Source organism: Diabrotica virgifera, chromosome 5 (genome assembly GCF_917563875.1).
Source record: "Diabrotica virgifera virgifera chromosome 5, PGI_DIABVI_V3a".
Taxonomy (NCBI): domain Eukaryota; kingdom Metazoa; phylum Arthropoda; class Insecta; order Coleoptera; family Chrysomelidae; genus Diabrotica; species Diabrotica virgifera.
In genome coordinates, this window is record NC_065447.1 from 146,292,291 (window position 1) to 146,315,219 (window position 22,929).

General features: G+C 33.9%; 1 protein-coding gene across 1 annotated transcript in view; it reads left to right on the forward strand.

The window, feature by feature from the left end:
• Positions 1-22,929, forward strand: part of LOC126884470 (mediator of RNA polymerase II transcription subunit 25) — a 170,145-nt gene that overhangs the window by 30,349 nt on the left and 116,867 nt on the right. The window contains exons 2-3 of the mRNA XM_050650405.1: positions 8,374-8,544; positions 8,860-9,079. Coding sequence (XP_050506362.1) covers positions 8,374-8,544; positions 8,860-9,079 — 391 coding nt within the window. The remainder of the gene's footprint in view (positions 1-8,373; positions 8,545-8,859; positions 9,080-22,929) is intronic.

Genomic DNA, 22,929 nt, shown 5'->3' on the forward strand with positions numbered 1-22,929 from the left:
CCTAAAAATAATCGACGCCCTTGAGCGTGTTATAGAATATGAAGTACAGGGTGAGATGATCCTAATCCCAAATTTTAATGTAAATCGATGCAAGCCGAAATTATTTTTTTAGGATAAGTAATTTTTTATATATAGCTCCAACAAGGGTGGTTTTAAGGGTTCAAATATTATGATAGTATATCTTAAAGCATAAAACAATTATTATGTAACTAATAAGAACCAAATGTTGACAATATTAAAGTTTAAAATGTCGTTTTATAATTTTTTACAAGTAGTTTTTTTAGGGGTCGTTTTTACCCTTAAAAAACCAAAAGCGTACAACGGCTCAATATAGAAAATGAACTAGAACTAGAGGATGAAATGAGCCTAATTCCAAATTTTTGTACAAATCGATGCTGGACGAAAAAACTGCGAGGTTTTGCCATTTTTCCAGCTTCATTTCCTCGACTATAACGCTTTGTATAAAAACAAAATTCTGTCAATTCAAGAAAATTAAATTTCTATAATTATTGTCAATGGTTCCGACTGCAAGGTTTTAGATAAATAAATATCATTTTACAATTAATTAACACCAACTGAGCAATAAAAAAAGTTATTTTTTGGTATTTATGTCCTATACAAATACCAGCTTCGCAAATGAGTAAAAAAAATTATTGATTAAAATTTAATAGTTGCTTGTGTCCCAGTCGAGCATGTACAAAATTGCTGGTAAGCCGTGCTCGTGTCAGAGTTGAGCGCATACATTAAGCTTAATGGTTTTAAAGAGCTTTTAAAATAATTGATCGATTCGACCGTTACTTGATGGAAGTTCATTTTATCTAACAATAAAACAGTGAAAACGTTTGTTTTCTATAATAATAATAATAATAATAATAATATTTATTCATCCTTTAAGACATACAATGTATAGGACATGTCATTAGTTTTACAAACAAACAAACAATAAAATAAATAAAATAAATGTTTATAAATTTTATAAACATTTTAAGGTTTTGATAACATTTAATACCATTTAGGTAATATTTCTGTCCGAAACAAACTCTTCCACAGTGTAATAACATTTGGTAAGCAATAAGCTTTTAATGGATTTCTTAAAGAAATATTTATTCATTGTTCTATATTTTTTTGGTAAAACGTTAAACAATCTAATGCTCATATACTTCACTGACATTTCAAATTTACTCGATCTATGACCAGGTACACTCAGCAAGTCGCCACCTCGCGTCGAATAATTGTGAAAACTAGAGTTTCTGTCATACATATGAATATTATCAACAGCATATAGTAACATTCTGAAAATATAAATACATGGAAAACTTAAAATATTATTCTTAATAAATATGGGCTTACAGCTCTCAAGAGGTCTAATTCCAAACATTTTTCGTATTATACGTTTTTGTGTTATAAATATTCTGTCACTGTTGACTGCATTCCCCCATAATACTATGTTGTAACAAAGTCTACTATAAACAAGGCTATAGTATACATTTAACAGCGCAGAGATGGGCATAATATTTTTAATACGGGATAATGCATAGTACGACTTATTAAGGGACTTACTGAGCATGTCTATGTGAACTGACCATTTTAATTTTGAGTCGAGGTGGATACCTAAAAATTTTGTATGATTTGAGGAATCCAGCAGTACATTGTTAAAACTTAGGTGTAGTACAGGATTTACAGAATTTAAGTTATTAAAATATATTATTTTTGTTTTGTCTGCATTTAAAATTAGGTTACTAAATCGACACCAGTCATTAAATCGAGCTAAAAAACTATTGCAAGTAGATGCCAATTTCTCATAGGTCTGTGCTGAGACCACAAGAGAAGTATCATCTGCAAATAACGTCAGGTCCAAAACATCAAACTGGTTAGATGCATCGTTAATAAACAACAAAAAAATGAGGGGTCCTAATACAGAGCCCTGTGGAACTCCCAGATTAATAACACGTTCCTCTGAAACAGCTTCATTGATTTTAACACAAATTATCCTATCTGATAGATAATTGATTAGCCAATCTAAAAATATGCCTCTAAAACCAATATTATACAGTTTATTGCTAACAAAACGGCTATCAAGACAATCAAAGGCACGGGTTAGATCAAAAAAGAGACCTGCCACATATTCACCTGCATCCAAAGATCTGTAGACCCTTTCACAAAATCTGCAGGCAGCAGACTGAGTGGATCTACCTGTACGGAATCCATGTTGACAATCGCTTACAATTCTAAATCTACCCAAAAACTCAGACATACGGTTATACACAATTCTCTCAAATACTTTGGAAAGTACACACAATAAGGAAATAGGTCTATAATTTGAAATGTCTTCCGGATCGTCTTTTTTGTAACTAGGAATAACGATTGCTTTTTTTAGAATACTTGGAAAGACTCCTTTACCTATTGATAAATTTATCAAATATGCAATATGATTTATTATATAAGATGACATAGCCTTTAATACTCTTATCGAGATAGAATCAAGTCCAGTGCTTTTTTTATTTTTTAAATTGTTGATCACGTTCATTACCTCATTACCAACAACAGGTCTAAAGAAAAAACTGTTTTTAAGAATAGCAGAAGATGTGCAACTATTAGATCGAGAATTCCCAAAATGATTTGACAGTTTCTCTTCGGTTACTGTAGCAAAATAATCACAAAAAACTTCAGACAACTGCTTAGAATCAGTACAACTTTCACCATCTATATTTAATGCTATGTTTTTTTGAATAGACTTCCTGCCAGTTTCCTTGTTAACAAGATTCCATACAGTTTTATTTTTATTACTTGAATTATTTATCAATTGATCATGAAATTTTAATTTAGATTTTTGTAATAGTTCCGCGTGGTCTTTCTTAATTTTGTTATAATTCGTAAGAGAATTGGCATCTTTTAGTTCTTTATTAAGCCAGTAAGCATTTTTTAAATGAACACTAGACTGCTTAACTTCCGGAGTAATCCATTTTTTATTGCAAGTCTGCTTACTAATATTATACCGTTTTACTGGACAGCAATAATCTAACACATATATTAAACTACTTATAAAATTTTCAAAGCATTTATCAACATTATCGATTAAATAAATATCGTCAAAGTCAGTTACAGATAGCACAGAAGAAATTTGTTTAAGGTTGTTGTCAGACAAGTCTCTAAAATATTTATAATTAGGCTGGTCATTCGACTTAGTACAGCTACTATTAATGTCTACTACATATTCCAAACTAATTGCTCTGTGGTCACTTAAATGCGCTTCAAAAACATTAGAATTGCATTGAAGTATATTAGCTGTATTGGTCATAATATAATCAATCTTACTGATAGAAGTTTGGTTCAAACAATTTGTCGCTACCCTTGTGGGAACCATAGAGGTTATGCTAAGATTGTAGCTCATTAGAACATCGGTAAAAAGAATTTTAAATAAACTATTTTCCAAATAGTCAATGTTTAAGTCACCACAAATAAAAATATCGTCAACATACCTATTACAGAGTTCAATCGTATAGGAAAACTGCTTCAAGAACAAATAAAAGTATCCACTGGGAGGCCTGGATGACTGCCACTTTTCTTTCAGAAAACATTATTTTCACCGCACTGCACTCATAATGCATTTCCACGGCGAACTGGCACACATTGATGATCTGAGATTCATACCCACATTTCACATACAGAACCGATCCGCCATGCTCATGGATAGGTCGACAATAACTGGTTACAAGATCGTAACCCGGAGTTACCATTACAGATATTTCATCCTGCTTACACCAGTGCTCCGCAATACTGACGACAATGGGATTTTCTTGGTCAAGCAGAATTTCCAACCTTTCAAGTTTGTTTCTAATGGACGCTGTATTCAACTGTATAATTTTAAAAATTGCCGTATGTTTTGTTTCATTGTCGATAGATACTTCTACTCGATTTGCTCTTTCTTTTTCCTCAACTGAAAAAAATTCCTTATACAGGCTTTGTTTGGCCAAATCGAGGCATCCAACGCCCTATTGTAGTTTGTTTTCGAGATTTCCACTTTGAAAGAAGAATATATATCAGGACGACGAGATGGAAGAGCTGAGCAGCTGGCTTCTGGCAGGTTTTTTGATAAAAATGATTGAAGGTCTTCTGCAGATGTTTGCGGTTTCAGATTAAATACGTGTAGGGCAACTGTTTGATCCACTCCTTCTACATTAGAATTTCCAGAATAGTTACCCACTAATAAGTTTTTTTTGGGTGTTCTCTTTTTGTAAGTCACTTTCTGCCAATCCGTAGGAATGTTACTGCGAATTTGCATGTTGGCATCTCCAGTCTTTTCGGTTCGACTAGATGCAGGTATTATATTTTGTGCTCGGTTTATGGCTTCGCTGACATCTTTAGCAGTAATTGAATCGCTTTCCTTACATTTCTCCTGGCCTATTGTTGACTCTGGTGAATTGAGGACTTGTTTATTGTTATCAGCTATGTGTTTAGATTTTTTAAATAAAGAATAGTCAGTTTTTTCCGGAACTTGTTTTATTTCTAATTGTTTTAATGAGTCAGTTTGTGTATTTAATAGGAATATTTTTTCCTTTAGTTCTGATATTAAGAGATCTTTTTGTTTGATAATATATTTAAAGATGTGTATATCTACCTTATTTTCTGTCGACGCAGCTAAGTTTTCGATGGCATCGAAAAATTTAGTAAAAACTTTGTCAAGAATTTGTAACTCCAGTTTTTTGGCACAACTGGGATGATAACAGCTATCACATATTATACACTTTACCGGTGAAACAACTTTAGATTTGCATTTTCTGCAAACTATATTACCACTGACGTCGGCAGTGTTATTTGTACGTGCTTCTCCTGCCATGGCTACTGACTACTTCCACAAAATTTATTACAACTATGTGACTACAGCTGTTCTGTTTCGGCAGAGTGCCTTTCTCAAGTGGTTTAGTTTACAATGGTTTGCCTATTTAAAGTCTTTAACTGAAGAGGTTGAGGAGTGGGGAGCTGTTTGTCTCGAGTTGGTCATTCAGAATTATATCTGTATTTTTTAATTTATTAATTTCCATAGATTCTAATAAAGATAGCTTAAGGCCTTTATTTTGAATATGCAGAATTTGAAACTGTTCATTAAAAGAATGATTATGATCTAGAAGGTGAAGTGCGTATGTAGAAGTGTCTGTGTTTCTATTGTTGAAAGCCCTTTTGTGTTTTGATATCCGTTTGTCAAAAGTTCTGCCAGTTTGACCGATGTAAGTTTTCGGACAGTCACCACAAGTTAGTTTGTAAACACCACTCTGTAGTTGTTTTCTCTTTCGGCTCTTATTGTTCTTAATATATTTGCTTAAGTTGTTGTTAGTTCTGAAAGCTGGTATTATTCCTTTCTTTTTATGTATCTGGCTATTTTTGTTGTTATCTTGCCAGTATATGTGATAGAGCAGAAGGTACTGGGTTCTTTCTGTGGTGGTGGATAGACTAATTTCAGGGCTTTCTTATGGAGTTTTTTGTTTAAAATTTTGTTAATTGTTTGTTCGTTATACCCATTGTTTACTGCTATTTGTTTAATGATGTTCAGTTCTATCTCGAAGTTACTTTTTGTCATGGGAATTTCTGTCAGTCTATGTATCATGCTATGGTAGGCTGCTAGTTTGTGTTGTGTAGGATGGGATGATAAATTGTGTATAGTTGTGTCAGTATGGGTAGGTTTATGATATACGGAGAACTCATGTTTGTTGTGTAGTCTGGTAATTGTTACGTCTAGAAAGTTTATGGACTTATTCTGTTCTGTTTCTATTGTGAACTCAATGTTACTATGAAGTGAATTAATGTATGATAGAAATTGGTCAAGTTGCCTGTTAGTTCCTGTAAAGCATACTAGTATATCATCCACGTATCTCCACCAATATAAGAACTGTTTAAATACGGGATGTTTAGAAATTGTTGTTTCAAGCTGGTTCATAAATATATCTGATAGCAGTGGGCTTAGAGCCATAATAAATCCTGCACTGTTGTTTGTGTATATTTGATTATTGAATTCCAAATAGTCTTGATTTATGCAAATTTCAAGTAGGTGTAAAATTTCAGATGCAATTATCGGATTTGTACTATTATGGTCTAAAAGATTTTTAACTAAAACAAAAGTTTCTGTAGGAGAAACACTAGGAAAAAGATTTTTTACGTCAAATGAAATTAGTCTGGAGTTGTTGGGCAATTGAAAATGTTGTATTTTATTAACTAGTTCTAGTGTATTTTTTACGGTGAATTTAGGTGAAAATTTAGTGTATTCACATAGTGAAAATACAACATTTTCAATTGCCCAACAACTCCAGACTAATTTCATTTGACGTAAAAAATCTTTTTCCTAGTGTTCCTCCTACAGAAACTTTTGTTTTAGTTAAAAATATTTTAGACCATAATAGTACAAATCTGATAATTGCATCTGAAATTTTACACCTACTTGAAATTTGCATAAATCAAGACTATTTGGAATTTAATAATCAAATATACACAAACAACAGTGCAGGATTTATTATGGCTCTAAGCCCATTGCTATCAGATATATTTATGAACCAGCTTGAAACAACAATTTCTAAACATCCCGTATTTAAACAGTTCTTATATTGGTGGAGATACGTGGATGATATACTAGTATGCTTTACAGGAACTAACAGGCAACTTGACCAATTTCTATCATACATTAATTCACTTCATAGTAACATTGAGTTCACAATAGAAACAGAACAGAATAAGTCCATAAACTTTCTAGACGTAACAATTACCAGACTACACAACAAACATGAGTTCTCCGTATATTATAAACCTACCCATACTGACACAACTATACACAATTCATCATCCCATCCTACACAACACAAACTAGCAGCCTACCATAGCATGATACATAGACTGACAGAAATTCCCATGACAAAAAGTAACTTCGAGATAGAACTGAACATCATTAAACAAATAGCAGTAAACAATGGCTATAACGAACAAACAATTAACACAATTTTAAACCAAAAACTCCATAAGAAAGCCCTGAAATTAGTCTATCCACCACCACAGAAAGAACCCAGTACCTTCTGCTCTATCACATATAACAATTATCGCAAGATAACAACAAAAATAGCCAGATATATAAAAAAGAAAAGAATAACACCAGCTTTCAGAACTAACAACTTATACAAGCAAATATATTAAGAACAATAAGAGCCGAAAGAGAAAACAATTACAGAGTGGTGTTTACAAACTAACTTGTGGTGACTGTCCGAAAACTTACATCGGTCAAATTGGCAGAACTTTTGACAAACGGATAGCAGAACAGAAAAGGCCTTTCAACAATAGAAAAACAGACACTTCTACACACGCACTTCACCTTCTAGATCATAATCATTCTTTTAATGAACAGTTTCAAATTCTGCATATTCAAAATAAAGGCCTTAAGCTATCTTTATTAGAATCTATGGAAATTAATAAATTAAAAAATACAGATATAATTCTGAATGACCAACTCGAGACAAACAGCTTCCCACTCCTCAACCTCTTCAGTTAAAGACTTAAATAGGCAAACCATTGTAAACTAAATCACTTGAGAAAGGCACTCTGCCGAAACCGCTGTAGTCACATAGTTGTAATAAATTTTGCGGAAGTATAGAAAACAAACGTTTTCACTGTTTTATTGTTAGCTTTTAAAATGCTTTGATTTAATTATCTAATGTTAGACTAAAAAATTAAAAAGGCAACATTCCTCAGTAGGAAGCACCTACAATCTACACCTTCACAATTTAGCTGTTGGGAGCTTTGTTGGTATCTTTTGGGAGCTGAAAAATGTCATTTATTATTGTCTTTATAGTCTCAAAATTTCACTAAGAGTTGTTTAATTCTTCCATTGTTTCATCTACCTATAGTGATTAAATTTGTTGCAACTTTACTAAAATTTTTCTTCCAAACTTATTTTTTTTACAATCTTGAAGAATGAAGTAAAGAAACTTCCGTCTATGTATTTACAAACTGAAAACTGAAATTCTCAGTGAAACTGTAAGCAATATGGTTGTTCTTTTAAGTCCAAAAATATGTGTTCTATGCAGTGAATTTCAAGTGTTACGAAACGAACATATGAAAATATACCACACATAACAGATATTTCTTGTCTACAAATTACTAAGCAGATATTTAGAAACTTTTCAATGCTATTTGTATGTGTATTTTATCTGGTAACTCTTTATATAGTTAATAATTTTAATGATGACTTTGAACGGATAGTTGAAGGTAGCTTGAGGTACTGATTTTTCAGTGTAACTTCGCTACTTTCTGATAACTTTACACTGCTGAATTACTTAAAAGTGTGCTTTTTTTAAGAATTTATTTAAAATGTTTATTAAAATAATATTGTGTTTGTAGATATTTCAATCAGGCTAAGATAGATGATGCAAATTATGTATCTGAAAATGCTAATTCCATGTATGGCATCGTTGTGTTCCATGCTGCAGATTGCTTGCCTCATCTCAGTACTGATACATTTGGTCCATTTATAAGCCCTACAAAACTATTGAGTGCAGTTGATAAATTAGAGTAAGTAGATTTTAACTTTTTTAGGTCAGGTTTTAAAGACTTGTTCTGCAAATTTTATAGTTTGAAATTCCCTTGTACCTATAATTTGTCAATTTAGTTGCCTTTCCAATTAAGAGCCTTACACCTAAATGAAGAAAGGCTTAGGACTAAGACTAAGTGAGTAAGTAATTAAGAGATTGCATTAATTCGATCCGAAAGTACAACATGGTCGTGGAACGTTTACTAGATGAATGGTTGGTGGTGTTTTTAGTGTTTACATTTTAATTTAAATTAAAATTCAATTTAAAATTTACATTTTAATATTGTCTTTTCAAGTTTGGCTGGAGGCAAAGGAGAATCTCATTCAAATATCGCAGAAGGATTAGCTACAGCCTTACATTGTTTCGAAGAACTGCAGCAGAAACGAGACGTGACCACACTAGTGCAGAAACATTGCATTTTAATATGCAACTCTCCACCATATGCGCTTCCGGTTCTGGAGTCCCATACCTATTCGGGCAAGACTGCAGAGCAGTTAGCTGTAATTTTACAAGAGGTAATCTATTTACTGCATTAAATTTTTTTGTGATTATGTATTATATAGGTAGATATTATTATTGATAGCTTTGGTTAGGACCAATTAGCCCGAGTTTTTTGGATTTATCAAACGAGTGTCATAACTATGAAAATTTGGAAAATATTATACATGCAAAAAGTGGTACAGAGTCTGATCTTCTGATTCGTTTTTCTCTTCTTTGTTTTCTTGTTCTCTGTTGTCTTCCTTGACAGGTTGTTGTGTGAATTCGCATGATTGGTGTTTAAGCTACATTTTTTTCTCAATTCGCGGTGTGCAAGTACTTGGAGGGGATACGAGAAACGATCGTGCGAGAATAGCGGAGAAATATTGTAACTTTCTTAAGTAATTCATTGTCAATTGAAATTGTCAAATTGACGTATATTTCATATCTACTGTCAATGAAGAAGAAAAGTTATATATTGCTCCACAATATTGATATGATATGCAATTATTATATAAAGGTAAATTTAATTAATTGTATTTTGCTTGCAGTACTGCATTTTAATAACTAATTTTATTTACTACATACAATTGTTTACGTTTTAATAACATAACCTAATCTTATTTTTTCTTCTTATTATTTTTTTTGGACTATGGCCTTGACAATTATCCAGTAACCAGGACTAATATAATTGGCCAATATAATTAAAAGTGCGAATAATGTTGCTGAGCGTAGAAACCAGGTGTCGCTTTGCCGAACTTGCACGGTTCCAATAGGCTTCATTCTGTTGATATTTTCTCTGACAGGATCCAGGGCCGCCGCCAGAAAAAAATTTAGGGAGGGTCAAAATCTTTAAGTCGCTTTTCTATTCTACAGGGTGATTGATTAGTGGGGTAAAGCTCGATAGATCCGCTATATTAATAGCAATAAAAGTTAATAACAAAAATTGTAGCAAACTTTGAGCTTCACATTACAAAATTAGTTACAATGTTACAGGTTGTTCGATAACACAGTAGCAAACCAAACTTATGTTTTTTTAAATGGAACACCCTATATTTTATTTTATATTCGAAATCCTGTTAACTTCTCCATCAAAAAAATATAAAGGTTTGTTATATTATACACACATGGTATTTACAAAGTTATAACCAATTTTGTATGCAAATCGTAACAAGTTTAACTCCCTGTATAAATAAAAATAAGCACAACAGCAATGGTTTATTATTGCCATATTTTTTATTTATTGTCAAAATTTTCAAGAATTATTGACATTGCTAATTTTCTTTATATCAAATACAGGGTGAGTCAAAACGCAAGTACATTATTTTCTCAGTGATGTTAAATGAAACACCCTGTATTTTATATCATTATTGAAAAGTAACTTACCGTACTTTAATTTTTATATAATATTCCCTATGTCCAAATTTATTAGTTTTCGAGATATTTTCATTTTTCAGAGCAAATTATTTTAGGTGTCTAAATTTATTTAAATTTTAAGTAAGCCATGACTGAATTAACAATTGACGATTACTGATTATCAATCCGGTAATCAATATAACAATGTAGCAAATAAAGAAATAAAAATAATTTATTAGTAATACATTTTACAAAAAAAACACAACCACAACATGCAACATTTATGAAACAATTCAAAACTACTTTTTTATGTAAATGTAACAAATAAGGAAAGAAAATTAGTAATAAATTTTACAAAAAAAACACACAAACACAAAATACAACATTTTGTGAAGACAATTAAAAACTACTTTTGTATATAAATGTAACAATGTAACAAATAAAGAACGAAAAATAATTTATCAGTAATACATTTTGCAAAAAAAATGTTTGAAAAAATTAGAAGCTACTTTTAATAAAATATTTTTAATATTTAATTACATAAGGTCTTCAAAATTACTAAACACATGTATGCACGTCTAAAAACGATCATTGAATGAGCTACTCTACGAAGCATTTGTAAATTAACACATCGAAATACACTTTGTATTCTATTTTTCGTCTCATCGCTTGTTGTTGGAGGTATTTTATAAACTTCATTATTAACGTAACCCCAAAAAATCAGTCCAGTTTATTAAATTCTGGTGATTTGGGTGGTCACGCTACTGGTCCATTGAAAAATGAAAATATCTCGAAAACTAATAAATTTAGAATATGGAAAGTTATCTAAAAATTAAAGTACGGTAATGGTACTTTTCAATAGTGATATAAGATACAGGGTGTTCCATTTAAAATTACTGAGAAAATAATGTAGTTGCGTTTTGACTCACCCTGTATTTGATATAAAGAAAATTAGCAATATCAATCATTCCTAAAAATTTTGACAATACGTAAAAAATATGGCATTAATAAACCATTGGTGTTTTGCTTATTTTTATTAATACAGGGAGTTGAACTTGTTACGATTTTCATATAAAATTGGTTATAACTTTGTAAACATCCTGTATAACATAACAGACGTTTATATTTTTGTGATGGAGAAGTTAACAGGATTTCGAATTTAAAATAAAATATAGGGTGTTCCATTAACAAAAAAAACAAATTTGGTCTACCACTGTGTTATCGAACACCCTGTAACATTCTAACTAATTTTGTAATGTGAAGCTCAAAGGTGGCTAAAATTTTTGTTATTAACTTTTATTGCTATCTATTACTATAGCGGATCTATTGAGCTTTACCCCACTAATCAATCACACTTAAAGATTTTGACCCTCCCTAAATTTTTTTCTGGCGGCGGCCCTGGATCCTGTCAGAGAAAATATCAACAGAATCAATCACCCTGTAGAAATGAATGAAAGAACTAGAAAAATGGATATTTTAATAATCATATATAATACAAAAAAAAGATTAATCGGCAAATAAAAACTGTAATCTCCTTCGATCTTAACCAAATTTATCAATAACCTTGTTTTATCTTAAGCTGTAATTATCCAAACGGGTGGGCGTACCCTCCCTGACCTCCCTTGGCGGCGGGCCTGACCGGATCTTCTCATCCGCACGTTGGCCCCTCTCTAGGTTTTGCATCTGTAGGTTTCCACTTTTATATATTAGTAGTATTTTCTAATTCTCACATGCTCTAGTTTATTTCCTATAATACGAATGATCTTATTTACTGCGGATCTTATTTATTCGGATCTGTACTTATTTATTTATTACATTAATTGTTGGTAATGTGCTAATTAAACACGCCAATTATCACAATATAGTAAGTGTATTTTTTTTGTTTAATGTTATCAATACGAAATACTTATCTATTGAATATAATATTTAATTGTATCAATTGTAAATAAAACTATAATATAATTTTAGTATACTTGACATTTATTAAAATTTGGTAATTTAATATTAAATTTTAAAAGAGGAAATAACCATACGCTTATTATCTTGTGATGATTGGCGTTTTTAATCAGCACATTAGCAATAATTAATTTAATAAAAAATTAAATTATTAAAAAAAACTATGTTAATAATAAATTACAAAATTTGAATAAATGTCAAATATTTGTTGGGAATTATTCGCGTAAGTACCTACGTATAATATGTATCTAAGTGCGACAGGGACGCATAATTAACAATTAAAAAACAATGGTCTAAATTGAAATAAGCCCCGATTACTCTTTAGAATCGTGAAATTTAATGTTTAAATTCAATTTAGGCATTTGGCAACCTCAATAATAATAATTTACATATGCGTTTTCAAGCCTCGAAAGTGCGTATTTTCGCATTTTTCAGATTTGAAATAGCTCGTATCTCGAAAACTATAAACTTCAGTGAAAAATAACAATAGAATTTTTGTTTAAAATGACACAAGAAACCTAAAAGAATGTTTTCCGGAGAAGAAAATATTGAGTTTTGGAATTTGTTAAAAAAAATTAATTTAAATTTAAACAATTATTTCCTTTAGATTTGTTTAAAGGGGTCATTTTTGAATAGGAATCCGCAAAGAAATCGAATCAGAAACATTCCTTCTGCGGGAGCGGCCTGACAACCTGGACTAGATATTTATGTCGCTGAAGTCTAAATACACTTCTTCAAGAAATTAACGCACCACCTTAAAAATAGGTCATTTTTGATGTCTCAAATTTCCTAAACCTGTCCATGTCAGATTTAAGTGATTTTTTTAATATAGTATTGGGACCGTGCAAGTTCGGCAAAGCGACCCCAATTTCTACGCTCTGTACTTTTATTCGCACTTTTAATTATATTGGCCAATTATATTAGTCCTGGTTACTGGATAATTGTCAAGGCCATAGTCCAAAAAATAATAAGAAGAAAAAATAAGATGCAGGTTATGTTATGCAAACGTAAACAATTGTATGTAGTAAATAAAATTAGTTATTAAAATGCACTACTGCAAGAAAAATACAATTAATTAAATTTACCTTTATATAATAATTGCATATCATATCAATATTGTGGAGCAATATATAATTTTTCTGCTTCAATGACAGAAGGTATGAAATATACGTCAATTTGACAATTTCAATTGACAATATGAATTATTTAAGATAGTTGCAATATTTCTCCGCGACTCGCGCACGGTCGTTTCTCGTTTCCCTTCCAAGTACTTGCACATCGCGAATAGCCTTATTCTTTAACAATATTGCTGTAATAATATTGTTGCTAGACAGGTAAATTGTCATTGTATACGGGTGTACAAATCAAACTGAGATTTTTTCCCAGTTCTCGTGACCCTGTGGAATATTCCAGCATTTATAAAATACTAAAATTAAAACCCAACTATAGCCTCATGGGTTCTTAACAGTCTGTTTTTTTATTCATTCGCTTATGTTGGATAATAAAAAAGTTCTTCTTCTTCTTCTTCTTATATTAGGCCTCTTGGCCTGTTCTTAACACGTTGACGGATAGTGAGTCAAATGTATGAGCAAGTGTTGTGACACTATATGTATTTTGCAAAGTAGAATAGGGAAAATGCAACTTCTATAGACGTTGTGTCACATTACATCAATCGAAATTAGACGTCTATAGACGTTCTGTCCGTCAACGTGTTAACTGATTTTGAGCTTGTATTCGTAACTGTGATGTTGACTGCCAGATATCTCGCCACCTTTTAAAGGGCCTTCCTATTGGTCTCTTGCCTGTTGGCTTCGAATCTCTGGCTATATGGGCTATTCTCTCGCTGTCCATTCTCGTCACATGATGATTCCACTCTCGTCTTCCCCACCGTACTATGCCTTGTATGTTACAGAGATCTCTTATTCTGTCGTTCGGTATTCTGTCTCTCAGTGTTTTCCCAGTTATTGATCTTAACGTTCTCATTTCTGATGTTCTCAGTATCCTCTTGGTGTCTGCTGTGTCACATCTTGTTTCTATCGCGTACGTCATGATCGGTCTTACATGATTTAATATGCTTACTTTCCCTTCCAGCCTCATATCTTTATTTCTCCAGATAACATCCCTCGGACATACTGATACGTAATTGGTTTTATTTGCTTGCTTTCGGACGCTCTCTTTAAGTTAGGAATAAAAAAGTTAGGTACTTTAACCACTAGCCTTGTATTTCGTCAATACTAGGTGTCTTTAAATAAATATGGCATACTTTAAGGGGTAATTCTGCATGAAAAAATAATGACAGTTGTTTGCTTTATAAACGTATGTCCGCAAATGCTTTGCTTCCGAGATAGGAGGTGTTTTTTTCTTACAAATTGATGATTTATTTATTTCTCTAAATCCGGTATATATATACAAATGAAATTTGTTGGGTTTTAAGAGGTATGTATTGCGCATGTTTTGATATACAATTAGGAATTTAATATACACTATTGGCACGCATATGCGTAATATGACCCTTATGTGCGCCAATGGTGAACATAAAATTTGTAATTGTATGTTAAAAATGCACAATAACTACCTATTAAAACCCACCAAATTTCATTTGCATATATCAACCGGTTTTAGAGCAATAAATAAATCGTCAGTTTGTAAGAAAAAATTTCCCTATCTCGGGGAAGCATTTGCGGACATACGTTTATAAAGGAAACTGTCATTATTTTTTCATGCAGAATTACTTCTTAAAGTTTGCCATACTTATTTAAAAGCATCCTGTACTGATGAAAAACAAGGCTAGTTGTTAAAGGACTTAACTTTTTTATTATCCAACATAAGCGAATAAATCAAAAAACAGACCTAAGAAAACATGAGGCTATAGTTGGGTTTTAATTTCAGTATTTTATATACAATATTCCACAGGGTGACGCGAAATTCGAGAAAAAATCATAGTTTGATTGGTACCCAGGTATACAAGGACAGTTTACCTTTCTAGCAATAATATTATTACAGGTTTATTTTTAAAGACTTGTAAAACTGGTATGGGAGGAGATTCCTACAGGCAAAAGACCACTCGGACATCCCAGAATTCGATGAAGAGATAACATCCAATCAGATCTCCGAAAAATTAACATTCCATTTGACCCTAGGTTGATGGAAGACCGAACAAATTGGAAGAAAGTTGCACAGTCAGCCAGGACCCACCCAGGGTTGTAGCGCTACGTGATGATGATGATACTTTTAAAGAATAAGGCTATAATATGTTAAAAAAATCAATTAAATCGGACAAAAGGTTTAGGAAATTCGAAACATAAAAATGACCAATTTTTAAGGTGGTTCGTTAATTTCTTGGAAAGGTGTATCACGTTAAGGCACTGTTTTTGTTAGTTTTTTTTAGTAGTACATTTAAATTAGGTTAATTGATTGCACTACGTCTATTAATTATTTAGAAAATATTTCCCACTAGTTTTCAAACAAATTGTGATAAACGTTAATAATTTCTCATCGTGTTACCCACAGAATTACCTGTTACCTAGTCCCTGAACGACGTAAAAAATAATCTAAAAAGGAAGATAAAATAAATAGAGCGCATACCAATTTCCAGGTGTATTGTTGAAAGCTAGCAATATTCAGCCGTGTGATGGATGACCGAAGTTATCTTCAACGTTTGAGTTAAAGTTAAGATTACTCTCAGGTATAACGATGCCATAACTATTTAGGTAAAATTCGGTGTGATGTATCCTTCACCGTTATGAGATAGTTATTTCTTCAACGTTATATTAGAAATAACATTTGAGTAACAAAGTTTGAAGTAACAAAGAGAACCTTATGTAGAAATAGTACAAGTTGGAGTGAGCGCGAGAGATTGTTCGGAACATGTAACAGGATGGGTAGATGACCGTAAAAGTAAATACCCATCGTCGGCCACCGCCGATGACCGAACAGCAAACAGCTGTTCGGGTTCGGTGGTGTTTCAAACGGTAGATAGAAACAGGGTTTGTCAGATCGGTGTATTTTCCCACAATTTTGGGGTAATTTGAAAGCGTCTAGGGACATTTTTGTAAGCAGAAATTGTAGTGGGTTTTTTTGGGGGCGGAAAATTATGGAGGATTTGAAGGGGTCATGGTAAATTAAATTTGCCAATGTACATAGAACTGTATATTATACTCCCATATAATCTAAGACGATAGGAACTATTAATTATTTCTAACTATTAATTTGGGCTATTTGAGCTTCAATTTGAGAGAATTTCAGTTTATAAGTGGGGGATTTATAAAATATCATCTGGCAACTCTGGATAGAAAGCTCAGTAGGTACTTATACAAAATAAAATTTGAACTTATATCTCTCGATTTGATTTTTGTATAATTTTTAAAATTGTATTACCCTTCTATTCTTAATTATTAAATTATTAGCTTCTAAATGCACTTGATTTCTGTCTAAAAACGAGTCAAAAGATGAACCGACCCTTACATAACTACAGAGTTATCTCATAACTTGAGGTTTAACGTCGCGTTATAAAGTGGCAGTTGATATATCAGATAACTCAAGAACTGTCAAGAAATAGTTAAGAGTAGTTAAGTTAAATATGATACATCACACCAATTCGAGGATTATAACTTAACTACAGGATAACTTTACCTTAAAGATAACTTCGGTCATCCATCACACGGCTGATTGTTGAGTCTATAGATGTGCAAAGTCTGCAAATCTTATTTCAAATACTACTAAGTCTTTGTGAATTACACTAGGGTGATTCGTAAAATAAGATTCCCTACGCTGCCGAGAAAGAATGCGACGCGCTGGGAGAAATATGGCAACACTGCCTTACACTTTAACTATCCCTCTCTCTTACCCCACCACTTTCGCCTCACTGCTTTACCCAGTGTCGGCCTAGAAGCCTTCGAAGATAAAGGTCCCGGTCGCTATTACCGCCATGGCCATTCGTAAAAAAATGTTCCCTATGCCGCTGAGAAAGAGTGCGACGTGCTATGAGAAATCTGGCAACACAGCATTACACATCAACTCTCACTCTCTCTTTCGCCTGGCGTATCAAAGTTATATTTTTTCTTATAGAACACCCCGTATTTTATTGCATTTTTTAATTGTCTGCAAAAAATAAGGTATAGTTTCATAAGGCTTCCCTATACCTATGTAGAGTGTTCTGAGTTCTGGTGACTTTTCTTAAAATTTAAAGTTTTAAAAGAAGGCTTATTCTTAAGTTATTTAAGAAATTATGAAAAAAATACTTCTACATCTAAAGAGTTGGATATTGGTTGAATGTATTCCATGATTAATTATTACACAATTATTTACAGCATGTATATTAATATACCATTATACTAAACGCAGTCACTTCTTTCGAATGGTATATGGATGTCCTATACTTTTTTTTTCATCTCTAAAGAGGGGGGTCTGGAATCTTCAGAAGACACCTCAGTCCAGAACGCCGCCTGACTGACCTTAGTGCAGGATTCATTCTTCGTAGTACCAGCGATAGTTCCCGAGATACTTTAAAACGCTCGTCTTCGCCGAGGCTACGCCGAATGCCTACCTGCTAAACCAGACCCTCCTCTGTCATCCAGCGCTCCGAAAGCGGAATGGCCGCTGCAAGGTCGACATCGCTTCCGAAGCACTTTACCTTCATTTATCCACAGACTGTAAGCAAGGAGGCCCTTCATTTTCCCCGTTCCTTCTTTTTTTGGTCCCAAGATTGGGCTTTTTGTTGTTTTTGTTGTGTTTTTTTTATTAGAGCTTCTTTCCCACAGTCTGTCTCATACAATATATCTCACCTATTCGCCTCTCGTCAAAACTTATTCCCTCTGCCTTCTACTCACAATATATTTCCCTCTCACCCCTATCGTTGGTACAGCTGTTTTTCCTCCTCTTCTTTCTTCTTGATCACTACACGGATATAGTTGTGTATGCTAGTTCAACCAGTTTTATTTTCAATCATTCTCTCAATCATTTCTCGCACTGTCACAAAATTCACACCTGTCTCTTTTTCCATTCTATTTCTTTCTACTATCCATCTGTTGCACTCTAGCATCGTATGTGTAACAGTGTCCGGGTGTCTGCAGTATAGACATTCATCAGTGTCAGCCTTTCCAAACCTAGAGAGGTAGGCTCTAACACACCCGTGTCCTGTGAGCACCTGCGTCAGGAAATAGTCCAGTCGCCTGTGACCACAGTCCATCCAATCCTTTAAGTTAGGGAGCAACATCTTTGTCCACTGTGCCACATGCTCCATGTTGTTCCATTCTTGCTACCATCTTTCAATTGACCTTTCTCTTTCCTGTCTTCTCTCGGCCATAGTGAGCTCAAGGTCTCTTCTCTCATACAGTGCTTTTCTTTCTACTACCAACACATGCAACGGAACACATCCAGTGATGGCCCACAAGGCTGCGGCAGACACAGTCCTGTAGGCACATGCCACTCGCAGCAGACTTGTTCTGTCCACTCGTGTAATGAGCCCCCTGCAGGCCCGTATCCCTACCGCCTCACTCCAGATTGGTGATGCATAGAGGACGATCGACTGCACAACACCGTGCAAGGCCCTCCTCCTTTCGGATTTGGGTCCTCCAATGTTGGGCATCATCCTCCCCAACGCAGCCGCACTGTTTGCAGCCTTCCGGGTCACCACCTGCACGTGCTTCCCCTGTCCCATACCTAGGTCTAATAGTTTTTGCGTAATTTACAATTATTTAAATTCTTAATCTGTAAATCGAGTTTAAAACAAAAGATGTATCTCATTGTATGACATCGTCATTTATGACAGTCTTCTTCTTAACGTGCCCTATCAAGTCCCCTTGACGTTGGCGATTAACATGGCGAAACTGTCTCGAGCTATTCTAAATAGGTGTTCTATATATATAATATCAGTTTACAACGTTCTTCGACGTCTTCCGATTTCCAATCTCCATCTTTTTCTGTCATTCCATAGATCGTCCTCGAGTTCTCTGTCCCTGATTTCTCTATCAACTCCTTCTCTCCAACTTCTTCTAGGCCTTCCTGGTCTGCGCCTTCCTCTTGGTTGCCATTCGAGGATTTGTCTTGGTATTCTACTCTCCGGCATTCTCCTTACGTGTCCGTACCAGCTGAGTTGTTTCGTCCTGATGTCGTCAACAATAGTATGTGTAACTCCCATGATTTCTCGGACTCTCTCGTTTGTTATTCTGTCGCGTCTAGATATTCCCGCCGAACGGCGCCAGAAGTCCATTTCTGTTGCTCTAAGCATTTTCTCTGTTCTGTCTTTTAGGGGCCAAACTTCGCATCCATATGTTGTGATGCTTTTTATTATAGTGTTATATATTCTTTTTTTATTTTCCTTAGAAATATTTTTATCCCACAGTACGCTGTTCAGTAAGGATATGCCTTTCCTTCCCTGTATATTTCGTTCCTTAATAGCTGCATCTAATTTTCCGTCTTGAGTGATCTTTACTCCCGGGTATTTGTAGTCTTCACATAATTTTATTTCTTGGTTTTCCTCTACTTGGAGGCTATGTTGGTCTCCTCCGATATTCATGTATTCAGTTTTTTCCATATTCACTTCTAGACCCCACTCTGTAAACTCTTCTAATAGTTTTCGCATCATGTAACTAAGATCTTCAGAATCCTGTGCGATGATCACCTGGTCATCCGCAAAGCACAGCGTGTACAAAGTTGAGTCCGTTAGTGGTATGCCCATATTTGTACATTTTTTCTTCCATTTGTTGAGTGCTGCTTCGAGATATATTTTGAATAGTGTTGGTGAGATACAGCATCCTTGCCTTAGTCCTTTAGTTACTGTGAATCCAGGTGTTATGAGATTTCCCGTTTTAATTCTTGTTGTTTGTTGGTAGTACAACGTTTTTACGGCTTCAACCAATTCTATATTTACATTTGTTTTCTCCAGTGCCTCCCATAATTTAACCAGTGGGACACTATCATACGCTTTTCTAAGGTCTACAAACATCAGATGGACTTCTTGGCCACGAGCAACTTTCTTTTCAATTATCTGAGTAATGGAGAAAACATGATCTATTGTAGATCGACCTGCGCGAAAACCAGCCTGTTCTTCGGCTTCCATATTTTGGTATTCTTCTTCTATTCGATTTTTAATAAGTTTTCCATATATTCTGCTGATACTATTAGTGACTGCAATTCCTCTATAGTTTTCAGGTTTTGATTTATCTCCCTTTTTGTGGATAGTGCTCAGATGTGATTCTTTCCATTCTTCAGGTATTTCACGGTTATTCAAGCATTGCTGGAAAAGTTGTCTTAGCCGCTTAATTAGAACTTTAGGTCCATATTTGATGAGTTCCGGAGCTATATTTCCGGTCCAGGTGATTTGCCATTCTTCAACTGTTTGCATATGGTTTCGACTTCTCTCTTATTTACTCTGATTGGTGATCCTATCAACCTGACGCCTTGTATACCGTTGGATTGTATCTGTTTGAAGGGCTCTGCTTTCTGTATTCCTGTCCACTCCCGGATATTCTTCAACCAAGAGGCCTGCTTTCTACCAATTCCTCTGCGTCCTTCGATTTTACCCATCATAATAAGTTGAAGAATATTATACCGGTCTCCCCTTACTACGTGTCCAAAATAGGCCATCTTTCTATGTTTGATGTTATCAAGCAGCTCGCGGGTAGCATTTGCTCTCTTAAGGACTGCCACATTTGTCAGCATAGCCGTCCATGGTATTTTCAGAATACGTCTGTGCAGCCACATTTCAAAGGCCTCCAAACGGTTAATGGTGGATATTTTTAATGTCCATGCTTCGACACCATACAAGAGGACTGACCAAATGTAGCATTTAATCATGCGCTTTCGAAGTTGAAGTTGCAAGGTATCATTACAGAAGAATGACCTCATTTTTAAAAATGTCGTGCGGGCTATCTCGATTCTACATTTTATCTCTTTATCTGGATCTAGTTGTTCAGTAATATGGCAACCAAGATATTTAAAACTGGATACTCTTTGAATTATATGACCATCAACATATAAACGTGAATCTTGATGGGCCAAACGGCTAAATACCATGTATTTTGTTTTTGAACAGTTTATATTTAGGCCAAACTCTCTTCCCACTGTGTCAATGGCATTTAAAAGGTGTTGTAATCCATTCATATCATCACTTAAAATAACTGTATCGTCTGCATATCTGATTGTATTTATGAGAATTCCAGTAACCTTCACACCCCATTCCAAATTATGCAGCGCTTCCTTAAATATTCTATCTGAATACAAATTGAACAACAGTGGGGACAGTACACAACCCTGTCTGACACCTCTTTGTATTTTGCATATTTCTGTTGATTTTCCATTTATGCAAGCTGTCGCTGTTTGACGCCAGTATAATTTTTCTATGATTCGCACATCTTGACTATCAACTTCTTTATCCTTTAATATTTTAATTAATTTGTGATGTTGTACTCGATCAAAGGCCTTCTCATAGTCAATAAATACAGCAAAGACGTCTTTCCTTTGATCTCGGCATTTCTGCAATAACACATTTAGTGCAAAGAGTGCGTCCCGGGTTCCCAGTCCATTTCTGAAGCCAAATTGTGTTTCATCCTGGTCTTCTTCACATTTATCTCTGATTCTACTGTGGATGATACGTAGAAAGATTTTCAAGGTGTGGCTCATAAGGCTTATCATTCTATAGTCGCTACAGTTTTTCGGACGTTGTTTTTTTGGTAGGGTTATGAATTCGGACTTTAACCAATCTTCAGGGATATCACCAGTCGAATAAACATCATTGAAAAGTTTGACTAGTATTCCAATGTTTTCCTCATTTATGAGCTTTAACATTTCTGTAGGTATGTTGTCGGGACCAACGGCTTTCTTGTTTTTTGCCAATTTTATAGCATGATGTATTTCTGATTTTAGTATTTCTGGTCCTTCACCTTCATCTAAAGTGTCCAGTTCTTCGGGTCTATCATCATTATACAGTTCATTTATATAATTATACCAGGTAGTTCGAATTTCGTGTTCGTCTATTATCATTTTTCCCGACGAATCGGTTATAGTATGTGGAGTTTTCTTATAATAAAGACCAGCTGCTTCTCTAACTTTTTTAAACATATTAAACGTATCATGTTTTTCATTCAACTTTTCTAATTCCTTGCATTTATCCTCCATCCATTTTTCTTTAGCTACCTTTATTTTTTGTTTAATTAGTTTCTGTTTTTCTGTGTATTCTGTTTTGTTATCTTTCAGTTTTCTTCTCTGCTCCATCAATTCCAGGATTTCATCAGTCATCCATTGTTGTTTTTTGTGCCTCTGCATCGTTGTTGTATATTTTTCCATTACTTTCCAGGTAAGATCTTTAAACGTGTTCCATATTTCTGTATTGTTTTCATTTGTTGAATTATTTAGCTGATTATTCAGGTCATTTTCTATAGTGTTTTGTTGGATGCTGATATATGTAATTTTGGTGTTTTGGGGCTTTCTTCGACTTTTTTGAGCTTCACTTGGATGTCAGCTATTAGAGGGTTATGGTCTGAACCGATATCTGCACCAGGATATGTCGTTGATCTCTTGACACCATTCATTTATGACAGTACGGTCTGGTAATTATCAAAAATATAAACATCCGTGT